The 16,985-nt window shown below is 54.9% G+C and overlaps 1 protein-coding gene across 1 annotated transcript in view; it reads right to left on the minus strand.

The window, feature by feature from the left end:
• The window catches only part of LOC137367171 (homeotic protein ocelliless-like), a 31,653-nt gene extending 14,922 nt beyond the window's left edge, over positions 1-16,731 (minus strand). Inside the window, exon 1 of the mRNA XM_068028607.1 lies at positions 16,689-16,731. Coding sequence (XP_067884708.1) covers positions 16,689-16,731 — 43 coding nt within the window. The remainder of the gene's footprint in view (positions 1-16,688) is intronic.
• Positions 16,732-16,985: the final 254 nt, after the last annotated feature.

Genomic DNA, 16,985 nt, shown 5'->3' on the forward strand with positions numbered 1-16,985 from the left:
ATACCGACACACTCCCGGTGACCCACTGTAAATACCGACACACTCCCGGTGACCCACTGTAAATACTAACACACTCCCGGGGGCACCCTGTAAATACCGACACACTCCCGGTGACCCACTGCAAATACTGACACACTCCCGGGGGCACCCTGTAAAAACTGACACACTCCCGGGGACACCCTGTAAATACTGACACACTCCCGTTGACCCCCTGTAAATACCGACACACTCCCCGGGACCCCCTGTAAATACTGACACACTCCCGGTGACCCCCTGTAAATACCGACACACTCCCGGGGACACCCTGTAAATACTGACACACTCCCGGGGACACCCTGTAAATACTGACACACTCCCGGGGACACCCTGTAAATACCGACACACTCCCGGGGACCCCCTGTAAATACTGACACACTCCCGGTGAGCCCCTGTAAATACTGACACACTCCCAGGGACCCCCTGTAAATACTGACACACTCCCAGGGACCCCCTGTAAATACTGACACACTCCCGGTGAGCCCCTGTAAATACTGACACACTCCCGGTGAGCCCCTGTAAATACTGACACACTCCCGGGGACACCCTGGAAATACCGACACATTCCCGGTGACCCCCTATAAATACTGACACACTCCCTGGGACCCCCTGTAAATACCGACACACTCCTGGTGACCCCCCGTAAATACTGACACACTCCCGGGGACACCCTGTAAATACCGACACATTCCCGGTGACCCCCTATAAATACTGACACACTCCCAGGGACCCCCTGTAAATACCGACACACTCCTGGTGACCCCCCGTAAATACTGACACACTCCCGGGGACACCCTGTAAATACCGACACACACCCCGGGACCCCCTGTAAATATTGACAAACTCCCGGGGACACCCTGTAAATACTGACACACTCCCAGGGACCCCCTGTAAATACTGACACACTCCCCGGGGCACCCTGTAAATACTGACACACTCCCGGGGACACCCTGTGAATACTGACACACTCCCGGTGACCCCCTGTAAATACGGACACACTCCCGGGGACACCCTGTGAATACTGACACACTCCCGGTGACCCCCTGTAAATACGGACACACTCCCGGTGACCCCCTGTAAATACTGACACACTCCCAGGGACACCCTGTGAATACTGACACACTCCCGGTGACCCCCTGTAAATATGGACACACTCCCGGTGACCCCCTGTAAATACGGACACACTCCCGGTGACCCCCTGTAAATACGGACACACTCCCGGTGACCCCCTGTCAATACTGACACACTCCCGGGGACACCCTGTCAATACTGACACACTCCCCGGGGCACCCTGTAAATACTGACACACTCCCGGTGAACCCCCTGTAAATACTGACACACTCCCGGGGACACCCTGTAAATACTGACACACTCCCTGGGACACCCTGTAAATACCGACACACTCCCAGTGACCCCCTGTAAATACTGACACACTCCCGGGGACACCCTGTAAATAGTGACACACTCCCCGGGGCACCCTGTAAATACTGACACACTCCCGGTGACCCCCTGTAAATATGGACACACTCCCGGGGACACCCTGTCAATACTGACACACTCCCGGGGACACCCTGTAAATACTGACACACTCCCGGGGACACCCTGTAAATACTGACACACTCCCGGGGACACCCTGTAAATACTGACACACTCCCGGGGACACCCTGTAAATACTGACACACTCCCCGGGGCACCCTGTAAATACTGACACACTCCCGGGGATCCCCCTGTAAATACTGACACACTCCCTGGGACACCCTGTAAATACTGACACACTCCCGGGGACACCCTGTAAATACTGACACACTCCCCAGGGCACCCTGTAAATACTGACACACTCCCGGGGACACCCTGTAAATACTGACACACTCCCCAGGGCACCATGTAAATACTGACACACTCCCGGTGACCCCCTGTAAATATGGACACACTCCCGGGGACACCCTGTAAATACTGACACACTCCCGGGGACACCCTGTAAATACTGACACACTCCCCGGGGCACCCTGTAAATACTGACACACTCCCGGGGATCCCCCTGTAAATACTGACACACTCCCGGGGACACCCTGTAAATACTGACACACTCCCGGGGACACCCTGTAAATACTGACACACTCCCCGGGGCACCCTGTAAATACTGACACACTCCCGGGGATCCCCCTGTAAATACTGACACACTCCCTGGGACACCCTGTAAATACTGACACACTCCCGGGGACACCCTGTAAATACTGACACACTCCCCAGGGCACCCTGTAAATACTGACACACTCCCGGGGACACCCTGTAAATACTGACACACTCCCAGGGACACCCTGTAAATACCGACACACTCCCGGTGACCCCCTGTAAATACTGACACACTCCCGGGGGCACCCTGTAAATACTGACACACTCCCGGGAACACCCTGTAAATACCGACACACTCCCGGTGACCCCCTGTAAATACTGACACACTCCCGGGGGCACCCTGTAAATACTGACACACTCCCGGGAACACCCTGTAAATACCGACACACTCCCGGTGACCCCCTGTAAATACTGACACACTCCCGGGGGCACCCTGTAAATACTGACACACTCCCGGGAACACCCTGTAAATACCGACACACTCCCGGTGACCCCCTGTAAATACTGACACACTCCCGGGGACACCCTGTAAATACTGACACACTCCCCGGGGCACCCTGTAAATACTGACACACTCCCGGGGATCCCCCTGTAAATACTGACACACTCCCGGGGACACCCTGTAAATACTGACACACTCCCCGGGGCACCCTGTAAATACTGACACACTCCCGGGGATCCCCCTGTAAATACTGACACACTCCCTGGGACACCCTGTAAATACTGACACACTCCCGGGGACACCCTGTAAATACTGACACACTCCCCAGGGCACCCTGTAAATACTGACACACTCCCGGGGACACCCTGTAAATACCGACACACTCCCGGGGACACCCTGTAAATACCGACACACTCCCGGTGACCCCCTGTAAATACTGACACACTCCCGGGGGCACCCTGTAAATACTGACACACTCCCGGGAACACCCTGTAAATACCGACACACTCCCGGTGACCCCCTGTAAATACTGACACACTCCCGGGGATCCCCCTGTAAATACTGACACACTCCCTGGGACACCCTGTAAATACTGACACACTCCCGGTGACCCCCTGTAAATACTGACACACTCCCGGGGATCCCCCTGTAAATACTGACACACTCCCTGGGACACCCTGTAAATACTGACACACTCCCGGGGACACCCTGTAAATACTGACACACTCCCCAGGGCACCCTGTAAATACTGACACACTCCCGGGGACACCCTGTAAATACTGACACACTCCCCAGGGCACCCTGTAAATACTGACACACTCCCGGGGACACCCTGTAAATACTGACACACTCCCAGGGACACCCTGTAAATACCGACACACTCCCGGTGACCCCCTGTAAATACTGACACACTCCCGGGAACACCCTGTAAATACCGACACACTCCCGGTGACCCCCTGTAAATACTGACACACTCCCGGGGGCACCCTGTAAATACTGACACACTCCCGGGAACACCCTGTAAATACCGACACACTCCCGGTGACCCCCTGTAAATACTGACACACTCCCGGGGATCCCCCTGTAAATACTGACACACTCCCTGGGACACCCTGTAAATACTGACACACTCCCGGTGACCCCCTGTAAATACTGACACACTCCCGGGGATCCCCCTGTAAATACTGACACACTCCCTGGGACACCCTGTAAATACTGACACACTCCCGGGGACACCCTGTAAATACTGACACACTCCCCAGGGCACCCTGTAAATACTGACACACTCCCGGGGACACCCTGTAAATACTGACACACTCCCCAGGGCACCCTGTAAATACTGACACACTCCCGGGGACACCCTGTAAATACTGACACACTCCCAGGGACACCCTGTAAATACCGACACACTCCCGGTGACCCCCTGTAAATACTGACACACTCCCGGGAACACCCTGTAAATACCGACACACTCCCGGTGACCCACTGTAAATACCGACACACTCCCGGTGACCCACTGTAAATACTGACACACTCCCGGGGGCACCCTGTAAATACCGACACACTCCCGGTGACCCACTGTAAATACCGACACACTCCCGGTGACCCACTGTAAATACTGACACACTCCCGGTGACCCCCTGTAAATACTGACACACTCCCGGTGACCCACTGTAAATACTGACACACTCCCGGGGACACCCTGTAAATACCGACACACTCCCGGGGGCACCCTGTAAATACTGACACACTCCCGGGAACACCCTGTAAATACCGACACACTCCCGGTGACCCACTGTAAATACCGACACACTCCCGGTGACCCACTGTAAATACTGACACACTCCCGGGGGCACCCTGTAAATACCGACACACTCCCGGTGACCCACTGTAAATACTGACACACTCCCGGTGACTCACTGTAAATACTGACACACTCCCGGTGACCCACTGTAAATACTGACACACTCCCGGGGGCACCCTGTAAATACCGACACACTCCCGGTGACCCACTGTAAATACTGACACACTCCCGGTGACCCACTGTAAATACTGACACACTCCCGGTGACCCACTGTAAATACTGACACACTCCCGGGGGCACCCTGTAAATACTGACACACTCCCGGGGACACCCTGTAAATACTGACACACTCCCGGGGACACCCTGTAAATACTGACACACTCCCGGGGACACCCTGTAAATACTGACACACTCCCCGGGGCACCCTGTAAATACTGACACACTCCCGGGGATCCCCCTGTAAATACTGACACACTCCCTGGGACACCCTGTAAATACTGACACACTCCCGGGGACACCCTGTAAATACTGACACACTCCCCAGGGCACCCTGTAAATACTGACACACTCCCGGGGACACCCTGTAAATACTGACACACTCCCCAGGGCACCATGTAAATACTGACACACTCCCGGTGACCCCCTGTAAATATGGACACACTCCCGGGGACACCCTGTAAATACTGACACACTCCCGGGGACACCCTGTAAATACTGACACACTCCCCGGGGCACCCTGTAAATACTGACACACTCCCGGGGATCCCCCTGTAAATACTGACACACTCCCGGGGACACCCTGTAAATACTGACACACTCCCGGGGACACCCTGTAAATACTGACACACTCCCCGGGGCACCCTGTAAATACTGACACACTCCCGGGGATCCCCCTGTAAATACTGACACACTCCCTGGGACACCCTGTAAATACTGACACACTCCCGGGGACACCCTGTAAATACTGACACACTCCCCAGGGCACCCTGTAAATACTGACACACTCCCGGGGACACCCTGTAAATACTGACACACTCCCAGGGACACCCTGTAAATACCGACACACTCCCGGTGACCCCCTGTAAATACTGACACACTCCCGGGGGCACCCTGTAAATACTGACACACTCCCGGGAACACCCTGTAAATACCGACACACTCCCGGTGACCCCCTGTAAATACTGACACACTCCCGGGGGCACCCTGTAAATACTGACACACTCCCGGGAACACCCTGTAAATACCGACACACTCCCGGTGACCCCCTGTAAATACTGACACACTCCCGGGGGCACCCTGTAAATACTGACACACTCCCGGGAACACCCTGTAAATACCGACACACTCCCGGTGACCCCCTGTAAATACTGACACACTCCCGGGGACACCCTGTAAATACTGACACACTCCCCGGGGCACCCTGTAAATACTGACACACTCCCGGGGATCCCCCTGTAAATACTGACACACTCCCGGGGACACCCTGTAAATACTGACACACTCCCCGGGGCACCCTGTAAATACTGACACACTCCCGGGGATCCCCCTGTAAATACTGACACACTCCCTGGGACACCCTGTAAATACTGACACACTCCCGGGGACACCCTGTAAATACCGACACACTCCCGGTGACCCCCTGTAAATACTGACACACTCCCGGGGATCCCCCTGTAAATACTGACACACTCCCTGGGACACCCTGTAAATACTGACACACTCCCGGTGACCCCCTGTAAATACTGACACACTCCCGGGGATCCCCCTGTAAATACTGACACACTCCCTGGGACACCCTGTAAATACTGACACACTCCCGGGGACACCCTGTAAATACTGACACACTCCCCAGGGCACCCTGTAAATACTGACACACTCCCGGGGACACCCTGTAAATACTGACACACTCCCCAGGGCACCCTGTAAATACTGACACACTCCCGGGGACACCCTGTAAATACTGACACACTCCCAGGGACACCCTGTAAATACCGACACACTCCCGGTGACCCCCTGTAAATACTGACACACTCCCGGGAACACCCTGTAAATACCGACACACTCCCGGTGACCCCCTGTAAATACTGACACACTCCCGGGGGCACCCTGTAAATACTGACACACTCCCGGGAACACCCTGTAAATACCGACACACTCCCGGTGACCCCCTGTAAATACTGACACACTCCCGGGGATCCCCCTGTAAATACTGACACACTCCCTGGGACACCCTGTAAATACTGACACACTCCCGGTGACCCCCTGTAAATACTGACACACTCCCGGGGATCCCCCTGTAAATACTGACACACTCCCTGGGACACCCTGTAAATACTGACACACTCCCGGGGACACCCTGTAAATACTGACACACTCCCCAGGGCACCCTGTAAATACTGACACACTCCCGGGGACACCCTGTAAATACTGACACACTCCCCAGGGCACCCTGTAAATACTGACACACTCCCGGGGACACCCTGTAAATACTGACACACTCCCAGGGACACCCTGTAAATACCGACACACTCCCGGTGACCCCCTGTAAATACTGACACACTCCCGGGAACACCCTGTAAATACCGACACACTCCCGGTGACCCACTGTAAATACCGACACACTCCCGGTGACCCACTGTAAATACTGACACACTCCCGGGGGCACCCTGTAAATACCGACACACTCCCGGTGACCCACTGTAAATACCGACACACTCCCGGTGACCCACTGTAAATACTGACACACTCCCGGTGACCCCCTGTAAATACTGACACACTCCCGGTGACCCACTGTAAATACTGACACACTCCCGGGGACACCCTGTAAATACCGACACACTCCCGGGGGCACCCTGTAAATACTGACACACTCCCGGGAACACCCTGTAAATACCGACACACTCCCGGTGACCCACTGTAAATACCGACACACTCCCGGTGACCCACTGTAAATACTGACACACTCCCGGGGGCACCCTGTAAATACCGACACACTCCCGGTGACCCACTGTAAATACTGACACACTCCCGGTGACTCACTGTAAATACTGACACACTCCCGGTGACCCACTGTAAATACTGACACACTCCCGGGGGCACCCTGTAAATACCGACACACTCCCGGTGACCCACTGTAAATACTGACACACTCCCGGTGACCCACTGTAAATACTGACACACTCCCGGTGACCCACTGTAAATACTGACACACTCCCGGGGGCACCCTGTAAATACTGACACACTCCCGGGGACACCCTGTAAATACTGACACACTCCCGGGGACACCCTGTAAATACTGACACACTCCCGGGGACACCCTGTAAATACTGACACACTCCCCGGGGCACCCTGTAAATACTGACACACTCCCGGGGATCCCCCTGTAAATACTGACACACTCCCTGGGACACCCTGTAAATACTGACACACTCCCGGGGACACCCTGTAAATACTGACACACTCCCCAGGGCACCCTGTAAATACTGACACACTCCCGGGGACACCCTGTAAATACTGACACACTCCCCAGGGCACCATGTAAATACTGACACACTCCCGGTGACCCCCTGTAAATATGGACACACTCCCGGGGACACCCTGTAAATACTGACACACTCCCGGGGACACCCTGTAAATACTGACACACTCCCCGGGGCACCCTGTAAATACTGACACACTCCCGGGGATCCCCCTGTAAATACTGACACACTCCCGGGGACACCCTGTAAATACTGACACACTCCCGGGGACACCCTGTAAATACTGACACACTCCCCGGGGCACCCTGTAAATACTGACACACTCCCGGGGATCCCCCTGTAAATACTGACACACTCCCTGGGACACCCTGTAAATACTGACACACTCCCGGGGACACCCTGTAAATACTGACACACTCCCCAGGGCACCCTGTAAATACTGACACACTCCCGGGGACACCCTGTAAATACTGACACACTCCCAGGGACACCCTGTAAATACCGACACACTCCCGGTGACCCCCTGTAAATACTGACACACTCCCGGGGGCACCCTGTAAATACTGACACACTCCCGGGAACACCCTGTAAATACCGACACACTCCCGGTGACCCCCTGTAAATACTGACACACTCCCGGGGGCACCCTGTAAATACTGACACACTCCCGGGAACACCCTGTAAATACCGACACACTCCCGGTGACCCCCTGTAAATACTGACACACTCCCGGGGGCACCCTGTAAATACTGACACACTCCCGGGAACACCCTGTAAATACCGACACACTCCCGGTGACCCCCTGTAAATACTGACACACTCCCGGGGACACCCTGTAAATACTGACACACTCCCCGGGGCACCCTGTAAATACTGACACACTCCCGGGGATCCCCCTGTAAATACTGACACACTCCCGGGGACACCCTGTAAATACTGACACACTCCCCGGGGCACCCTGTAAATACTGACACACTCCCGGGGATCCCCCTGTAAATACTGACACACTCCCTGGGACACCCTGTAAATACTGACACACTCCCGGGGACACCCTGTAAATACTGACACACTCCCCAGGGCACCCTGTAAATACTGACACACTCCCGGGGACACCCTGTAAATACCGACACACTCCCGGGGACACCCTGTAAATACCGACACACTCCCGGTGACCCCCTGTAAATACTGACACACTCCCGGGGGCACCCTGTAAATACTGACACACTCCCGGGAACACCCTGTAAATACCGACACACTCCCGGTGACCCCCTGTAAATACTGACACACTCCCGGGGATCCCCCTGTAAATACTGACACACTCCCTGGGACACCCTGTAAATACTGACACACTCCCGGTGACCCCCTGTAAATACTGACACACTCCCGGGGATCCCCCTGTAAATACTGACACACTCCCTGGGACACCCTGTAAATACTGACACACTCCCGGGGACACCCTGTAAATACTGACACACTCCCCAGGGCACCCTGTAAATACTGACACACTCCCGGGGACACCCTGTAAATACTGACACACTCCCCAGGGCACCCTGTAAATACTGACACACTCCCGGGGACACCCTGTAAATACTGACACACTCCCAGGGACACCCTGTAAATACCGACACACTCCCGGTGACCCCCTGTAAATACTGACACACTCCCGTGAACACCCTGTAAATACCGACACACTCCCGGTGACCCCCTGTAAATACTGACACACTCCCGGGGGCACCCTGTAAATACTGACACACTCCCGGGAACACCCTGTAAATACCGACACACTCCCGGTGACCCCCTGTAAATACTGACACACTCCCGGGGATCCCCCTGTAAATACTGACACACTCCCTGGGACACCCTGTAAATACTGACACACTCCCGGTGACCCCCTGTAAATACTGACACACTCCCGGGGATCCCCCTGTAAATACTGACACACTCCCTGGGACACCCTGTAAATACTGACACACTCCCGGGGACACCCTGTAAATACTGACACACTCCCCAGGGCACCCTGTAAATACTGACACACTCCCGGGGACACCCTGTAAATACTGACACACTCCCAGGGACACCCTGTAAATACCGACACACTCCCGGTGACCCCCTGTAAATACTGACACACTCCCGGGAACACCCTGTAAATACCGACACACTCCCGGTGACCCACTGTAAATACCGACACACTCCCGGTGACCCACTGTAAATACTGACACACTCCCGGGGGCACCCTGTAAATACCGACACACTCCCGGTGACCCACTGTAAATACCGACACACTCCCGGTGACCCACTGTAAATACTGACACACTCCCGGTGACCCCCTGTAAATACTGACACACTCCCGGTGACCCACTGTAAATACTGACACACTCCCGGGGACACCCTGTAAATACCGACACACTCCCGGGGGCACCCTGTAAATACTGACACACTCCCGGGAACACCCTGTAAATACCGACACACTCCCGGTGACCCACTGTAAATACCGACACACTCCCGGTGACCCACTGTAAATACTGACACACTCCCGGGGGCACCCTGTAAATACCGACACACTCCCGGTGACCCACTGTAAATACTGACACACTCCCGGTGACTCACTGTAAATACTGACACACTCCCGGTGACCCACTGTAAATACTGACACACTCCCGGGGGCACCCTGTAAATACCGACACACTCCCGGTGACCCACTGTAAATACTGACACACTCCCGGTGACCCACTGTAAATACTGACACACTCCCGGTGACCCACTGTAAATACTGACACACTCCCGGGGGCACCCTGTAAATACTGACACACTCCCGGTGACCCACTGTAAATACTGACACACTCCCGGGGACACCCTGTAAATACTGACACACTCCCGGGGACACCCTGTAAATACTGACACACTCCCGGGGACACCCTGTAAATACTGACACACTCCCCGGGGCACCCTGTAAATACTGACACACTCCCGGGGATCCCCCTGTAAATACTGACACACTCCCTGGGACACCCTGTAAATACTGACACACTCCCGGGGACACCCTGTAAATACTGACACACTCCCCAGGGCACCCTGTAAATACTGACACACTCCCGGGGACACCCTGTAAATACTGACACACTCCCCAGGGCACCATGTAAATACTGACACACTCCCGGTGACCCCCTGTAAATATGGACACACTCCCGGGGACACCCTGTAAATACTGACACACTCCCGGGGACACCCTGTAAATACTGACACACTCCCCGGGGCACCCTGTAAATACTGACACACTCCCGGGGATCCCCCTGTAAATACTGACACACTCCCGGGGACACCCTGTAAATACTGACACACTCCCGGGGACACCCTGTAAATACTGACACACTCCCCGGGGCACCCTGTAAATACTGACACACTCCCGGGGATCCCCCTGTAAATACTGACACACTCCCTGGGACACCCTGTAAATACTGACACACTCCCGGGGACACCCTGTAAATACTGACACACTCCCCAGGGCACCCTGTAAATACTGACACACTCCCGGGGACACCCTGTAAATACTGACACACTCCCAGGGACACCCTGTAAATACCGACACACTCCCGGTGACCCCCTGTAAATACTGACACACTCCCGGGGGCACCCTGTAAATACTGACACACTCCCGGGAACACCCTGTAAATACCGACACACTCCCGGTGACCCCCTGTAAATACTGACACACTCCCGGGGGCACCCTGTAAATACTGACACACTCCCGGGAACACCCTGTAAATACCGACACACTCCCGGTGACCCCCTGTAAATACTGACACACTCCCGGGGGCACCCTGTAAATACTGACACACTCCCGGGAACACCCTGTAAATACCGACACACTCCCGGTGACCCCCTGTAAATACTGACACACTCCCGGGGACACCCTGTAAATACTGACACACTCCCCGGGGCACCCTGTAAATACTGACACACTCCCGGGGATCCCCCTGTAAATACTGACACACTCCCGGGGACACCCTGTAAATACTGACACACTCCCCGGGGCACCCTGTAAATACTGACACACTCCCGGGGATCCCCCTGTAAATACTGACACACTCCCTGGGACACCCTGTAAATACTGACACACTCCCGGGGACACCCTGTAAATACTGACACACTCCCCAGGGCACCCTGTAAATACTGACACACTCCCGGGGACACCCTGTAAATACCGACACACTCCCGGGGACACCCTGTAAATACCGACACACTCCCGGTGACCCCCTGTAAATACTGACACACTCCCGGGGGCACCCTGTAAATACTGACACACTCCCGGGAACACCCTGTAAATACCGACACACTCCCGGTGACCCCCTGTAAATACTGACACACTCCCGGGGATCCCCCTGTAAATACTGACACACTCCCTGGGACACCCTGTAAATACTGACACACTCCCGGTGACCCCCTGTAAATACTGACACACTCCCGGGGATCCCCCTGTAAATACTGACACACTCCCTGGGACACCCTGTAAATACTGACACACTCCCGGGGACACCCTGTAAATACTGACACACTCCCCAGGGCACCCTGTAAATACTGACACACTCCCGGGGACACCCTGTAAATACTGACACACTCCCCAGGGAACCCTGTAAATACTGACACACTCCCGGGGACACCCTGTAAATACTGACACACTCCCAGGGACACCCTGTAAATACCGACACACTCCCGGTGACCCCCTGTAAATACTGACACACTCCCGGGAACACCCTGTAAATACCGACACACTCCCGGTGACCCCCTGTAAATACTGACACACTCCCGGGGGCACCCTGTAAATACTGACACACTCCCGGGAACACCCTGTAAATACCGACACACTCCCGGTGACCCCCTGTAAATACTGACACACTCCCGGGGATCCCCCTGTAAATACTGACACACTCCCTGGGACACCCTGTAAATACTGACACACTCCCGGTGACCCCCTGTAAATACTGACACACTCCCGGGGATCCCCCTGTAAATACTGACACACTCCCTGGGACACCCTGTAAATACTGACACACTCCCGGGGACACCCTGTAAATACTGACACACTCCCCAGGGCACCCTGTAAATACTGACACACTCCCGGGGACACCCTGTAAATACTGACACACTCCCCAGGGCACCCTGTAAATACTGACACACTCCCGGGGACACCCTGTAAATACTGACACACTCCCAGGGACACCCTGTAAATACCGACACACTCCCGGTGACCCCCTGTAAATACTGACACACTCCCGGGAACACCCTGTAAATACCGACACACTCCCGGTGACCCACTGTAAATACCGACACACTCCCGGTGACCCACTGTAAATACTGACACACTCCCGGGGGCACCCTGTAAATACCGACACACTCCCGGTGACCCACTGTAAATACCGACACACTCCCGGTGACCCACTGTAAATACTGACACACTCCCGGTGACCCCCTGTAAATACTGACACACTCCCGGTGACCCACTGTAAATACTGACACACTCCCGGGGACACCCTGTAAATACCGACACACTCCCGGGGGCACCCTGTAAATACTGACACACTCCCGGGAACACCCTGTAAATACCGACACACTCCCGGTGACCCACTGTAAATACCGACACACTCCCGGTGACCCACTGTAAATACTGACACACTCCCGGGGGCACCCTGTAAATACCGACACACTCCCGGTGACCCACTGTAAATACTGACACACTCCCGGTGACTCACTGTAAATACTGACACACTCCCGGTGACCCACTGTAAATACTGACACACTCCCGGGGGCACCCTGTAAATACCGACACACTCCCGGTGACCCACTGTAAATACTGACACACTCCCGGTGACCCACTGTAAATACTGACACACTCCCGGTGACCCACTGTAAATACTGACACACTCCCGGGGGCACCCTGTAAATACTGACACACTCCCGGTGACCCACTGTAAATACTGACACACTCCCGGGGGCACCCTGTAAATACTGACACACTCCCGGGGGCACCCTGTAAATACTGACACACTCCCGGGAACACCCTGTAAATACCGACACACTCCCGGTGACCCACTGTAAATACCGACACACTCCCGGTGACCCACTGTAAATACTGACACACTCCCGGGGGCACCCTGTAAATACCGACACACTCCCGGTGACCCACTGTAAATACTGACACACTCCCGGTGACTCACTGTAAATACTGACACACTCCCGGTGACCCACTGTAAATACTGACACACTCCCGGGGGCACCCTGTAAATACCGACACACTCCCGGTGACCCACTGTAAATACTGACACACTCCCGGTGACCCACTGTAAATACTGACACACTCCCGGTGACCCACTGTAAATACTGACACACTCCCGGGGGCACCCTGTAAATACTGACACACTCCCGGTGACCCACTGTAAATACTGACACACTCCAGGGGACACCCTGTAAATACTGACACACTCCCGGTGACCCCCTGTAAATACCGACACACTCCCGGTGACCCCCTGTAAATACTGACACACTCCCCGGGGCACCCTGCAAATACTGACACACTCCCCGGGGCACCCTGTAAATACTGACACACTCCCGGGGACCCCCTGTAAATACTGACACACTCCCGGGGACCCCCTGTAAATACTGACACACTCCCGGGGACACCCTGTAAATACCGACACACTCCCGGTGACCCCCTGTAAATACTGACACACTCCCAGGGACCCCCTGTAAATACCGACACACTCCCCGGGACCCCCTGTAAATACTGACACACTCCCCGGGGCACCCTGTAAATACTGACACACTCCCAGGGATCCCCTGTAAATACTGACACACTCCCAGGGATCCCCTGTAAATACTGACACACTCCCCGGGGCACCCTGTAAATACTGACACACTCCCAGGGATCCCCTGTAAATACTGACACACTCCCAGGGATCCCCTGTAAATACTGACACACTCCCAGGGATCCCCTGTAAATACTGACACACTCCCAGGGATCCCCTGTAAATACCGACACACTCCCAGGGACACCCTGTAAATACTGACACACTCCCAGGGACACCCTGTAAATACCGACACACTCCCCGGGGCACCCTGTAAATACCGACACACTCCCGGGGACACCCTGTAAATACTGACACACTCCCAGGGATCCCCTGTAAATACCGACACACTCCCAGGGACACCCTGTAAATACTGACACACTCCCAAGGACACCCTGTAAATACTGACACACTCCCGGTGACCCCCTGTAAATACCGACACACTCCCGGTGCACCCTGTAAATACTGACACACTCCCAGGGACACCCTGTAAATACTGACACACTCCCAGGGACCCCCTGTAAATACTGACACACTCCCGGGGACACCCTGTAAATACTGACACACTCCCGGGGACCCCCTGTAAATACTGACACACTCCCGGTGACCCCCAGTAAATACCGACACACTCCCGGTGACCCCCAGTAAATACCGACACACTCCCGGTGCACCCTGTAAATACTGACACACTCCCGGTGACCCCCAGTAAATACCGACACACTCCCGGGGACACCCTGTAAATACTGACACACTCCCGGGGACACCCTGTAAATACTGACACACTCCCGGTGCACCCTGTAAATACTGACACACTCCCAGGGACACCCTGTAAATACCGACACACTCCCGGTGACCCCCTGTAAATACTGACACGCTCCCGGTGACCCCCTGTAAATACTGACACGCTCCCGGTGACCCCCTGTAAATACTGACACACTCCCAGGGACACCCTGTAAATACCGACACACTCCCGGTGCACCCTGTAAATACTGACACACTCCCAGGGACACCCTGTAAATACTGACACACTCCCAGGGATCCCCTGTAAATACTGACACACTCCCAGGGATCCCCTGTAAATACTGACACTTTCCCAGGGACCCCCTGTAAATACTGACACACTCCCAGGGACCCCCTGTAAATACCGACACACTCCCCGGGGCACCCTGTAAATACTGACACACTCCCAGGGACCCCCTGTAAATACTGACACGTTCCCAGGGACCCACTGTAAATACTGACACACTCCCAGGGACCCCTGTAAATACTGACACACTCCCGGGGACCCCCTGTAAATACTGACACACTCCCAGGGACCCCCTGTAAATACTGACCCAGTCCTAGGGATGGAATTTGTAAAAATCATGCAGGCCGCATACTGCCATGTCGCTGCAATCTCGCACAGGGTGGCCTCATAATACCTAGGGCAGCCATTCCTCCCAATCAGGCGGCGGGGTGGCCTCGGCGACCCCGTCAATGGCGTCGCTTGTTTCTGCACAGGCGCTGGCACTATTTTTAAAGGGCTGCCTGGCCTGCGTTACCAGATCAAAGTTGAACCTGTCCTCCCTCCCCACCCCCCAACAACTGCAACAAAAAATAAAGTTTGACCCAAATATACCAGAAAAGCTCAGATTACCCCTTTTCCATCCCAAATGCACTAAGCGCAGAGTTGATCCCTTTCACCCCTCCCCCAACCACCTAAGTGCAAAGTACAACCCTTCCCCCCTCCCCTCACCCCCACTACACTGACAATGCAGAGTTGACCCCGTTTCCCCCTACTCCACCTGGGTGGTGCCAGCTTTCCCTGGACGGGAATGTGAAGGCGTGGTAAGTGTTGCCTGTCGCTCGGAAGTTCTGGAACTGCCGGTATGATTGCTCTGGCGTCCATTTAAATGTATTTAAATAGCTGATTTGAACATTGAAATGCGGGTCCTACCACAGAGTGGTAGATGTACCACCATGGAACTTCCCCGCTGCCAGTAAGATTGGGCCCGGCATCGGGCTCCGTGGTGGGCTGCTGCCACTGCGACCTTCTGGCACCACCCCCCCACCCCGGCCACAGAGCCCAACATCGGGAGCTCAACAAAATCCAGCCCCTAGGAACCCCCTGTAAATAATGACATACTCAAAGGGAACATCTGTAAATTCTGGTAAACTCTCAGGGACCTCATGAATACTTAGAATTTGACACATCTCCGAGGTGAGGTCTGTTTTTTGATTTCATCTGTTACCAGTTTTATTGACAGATGGAA

The sequence above is a fragment of the Heterodontus francisci genome, chromosome 3 (assembly GCF_036365525.1).
Source record: "Heterodontus francisci isolate sHetFra1 chromosome 3, sHetFra1.hap1, whole genome shotgun sequence".
Classification (NCBI taxonomy): domain Eukaryota; kingdom Metazoa; phylum Chordata; class Chondrichthyes; order Heterodontiformes; family Heterodontidae; genus Heterodontus; species Heterodontus francisci.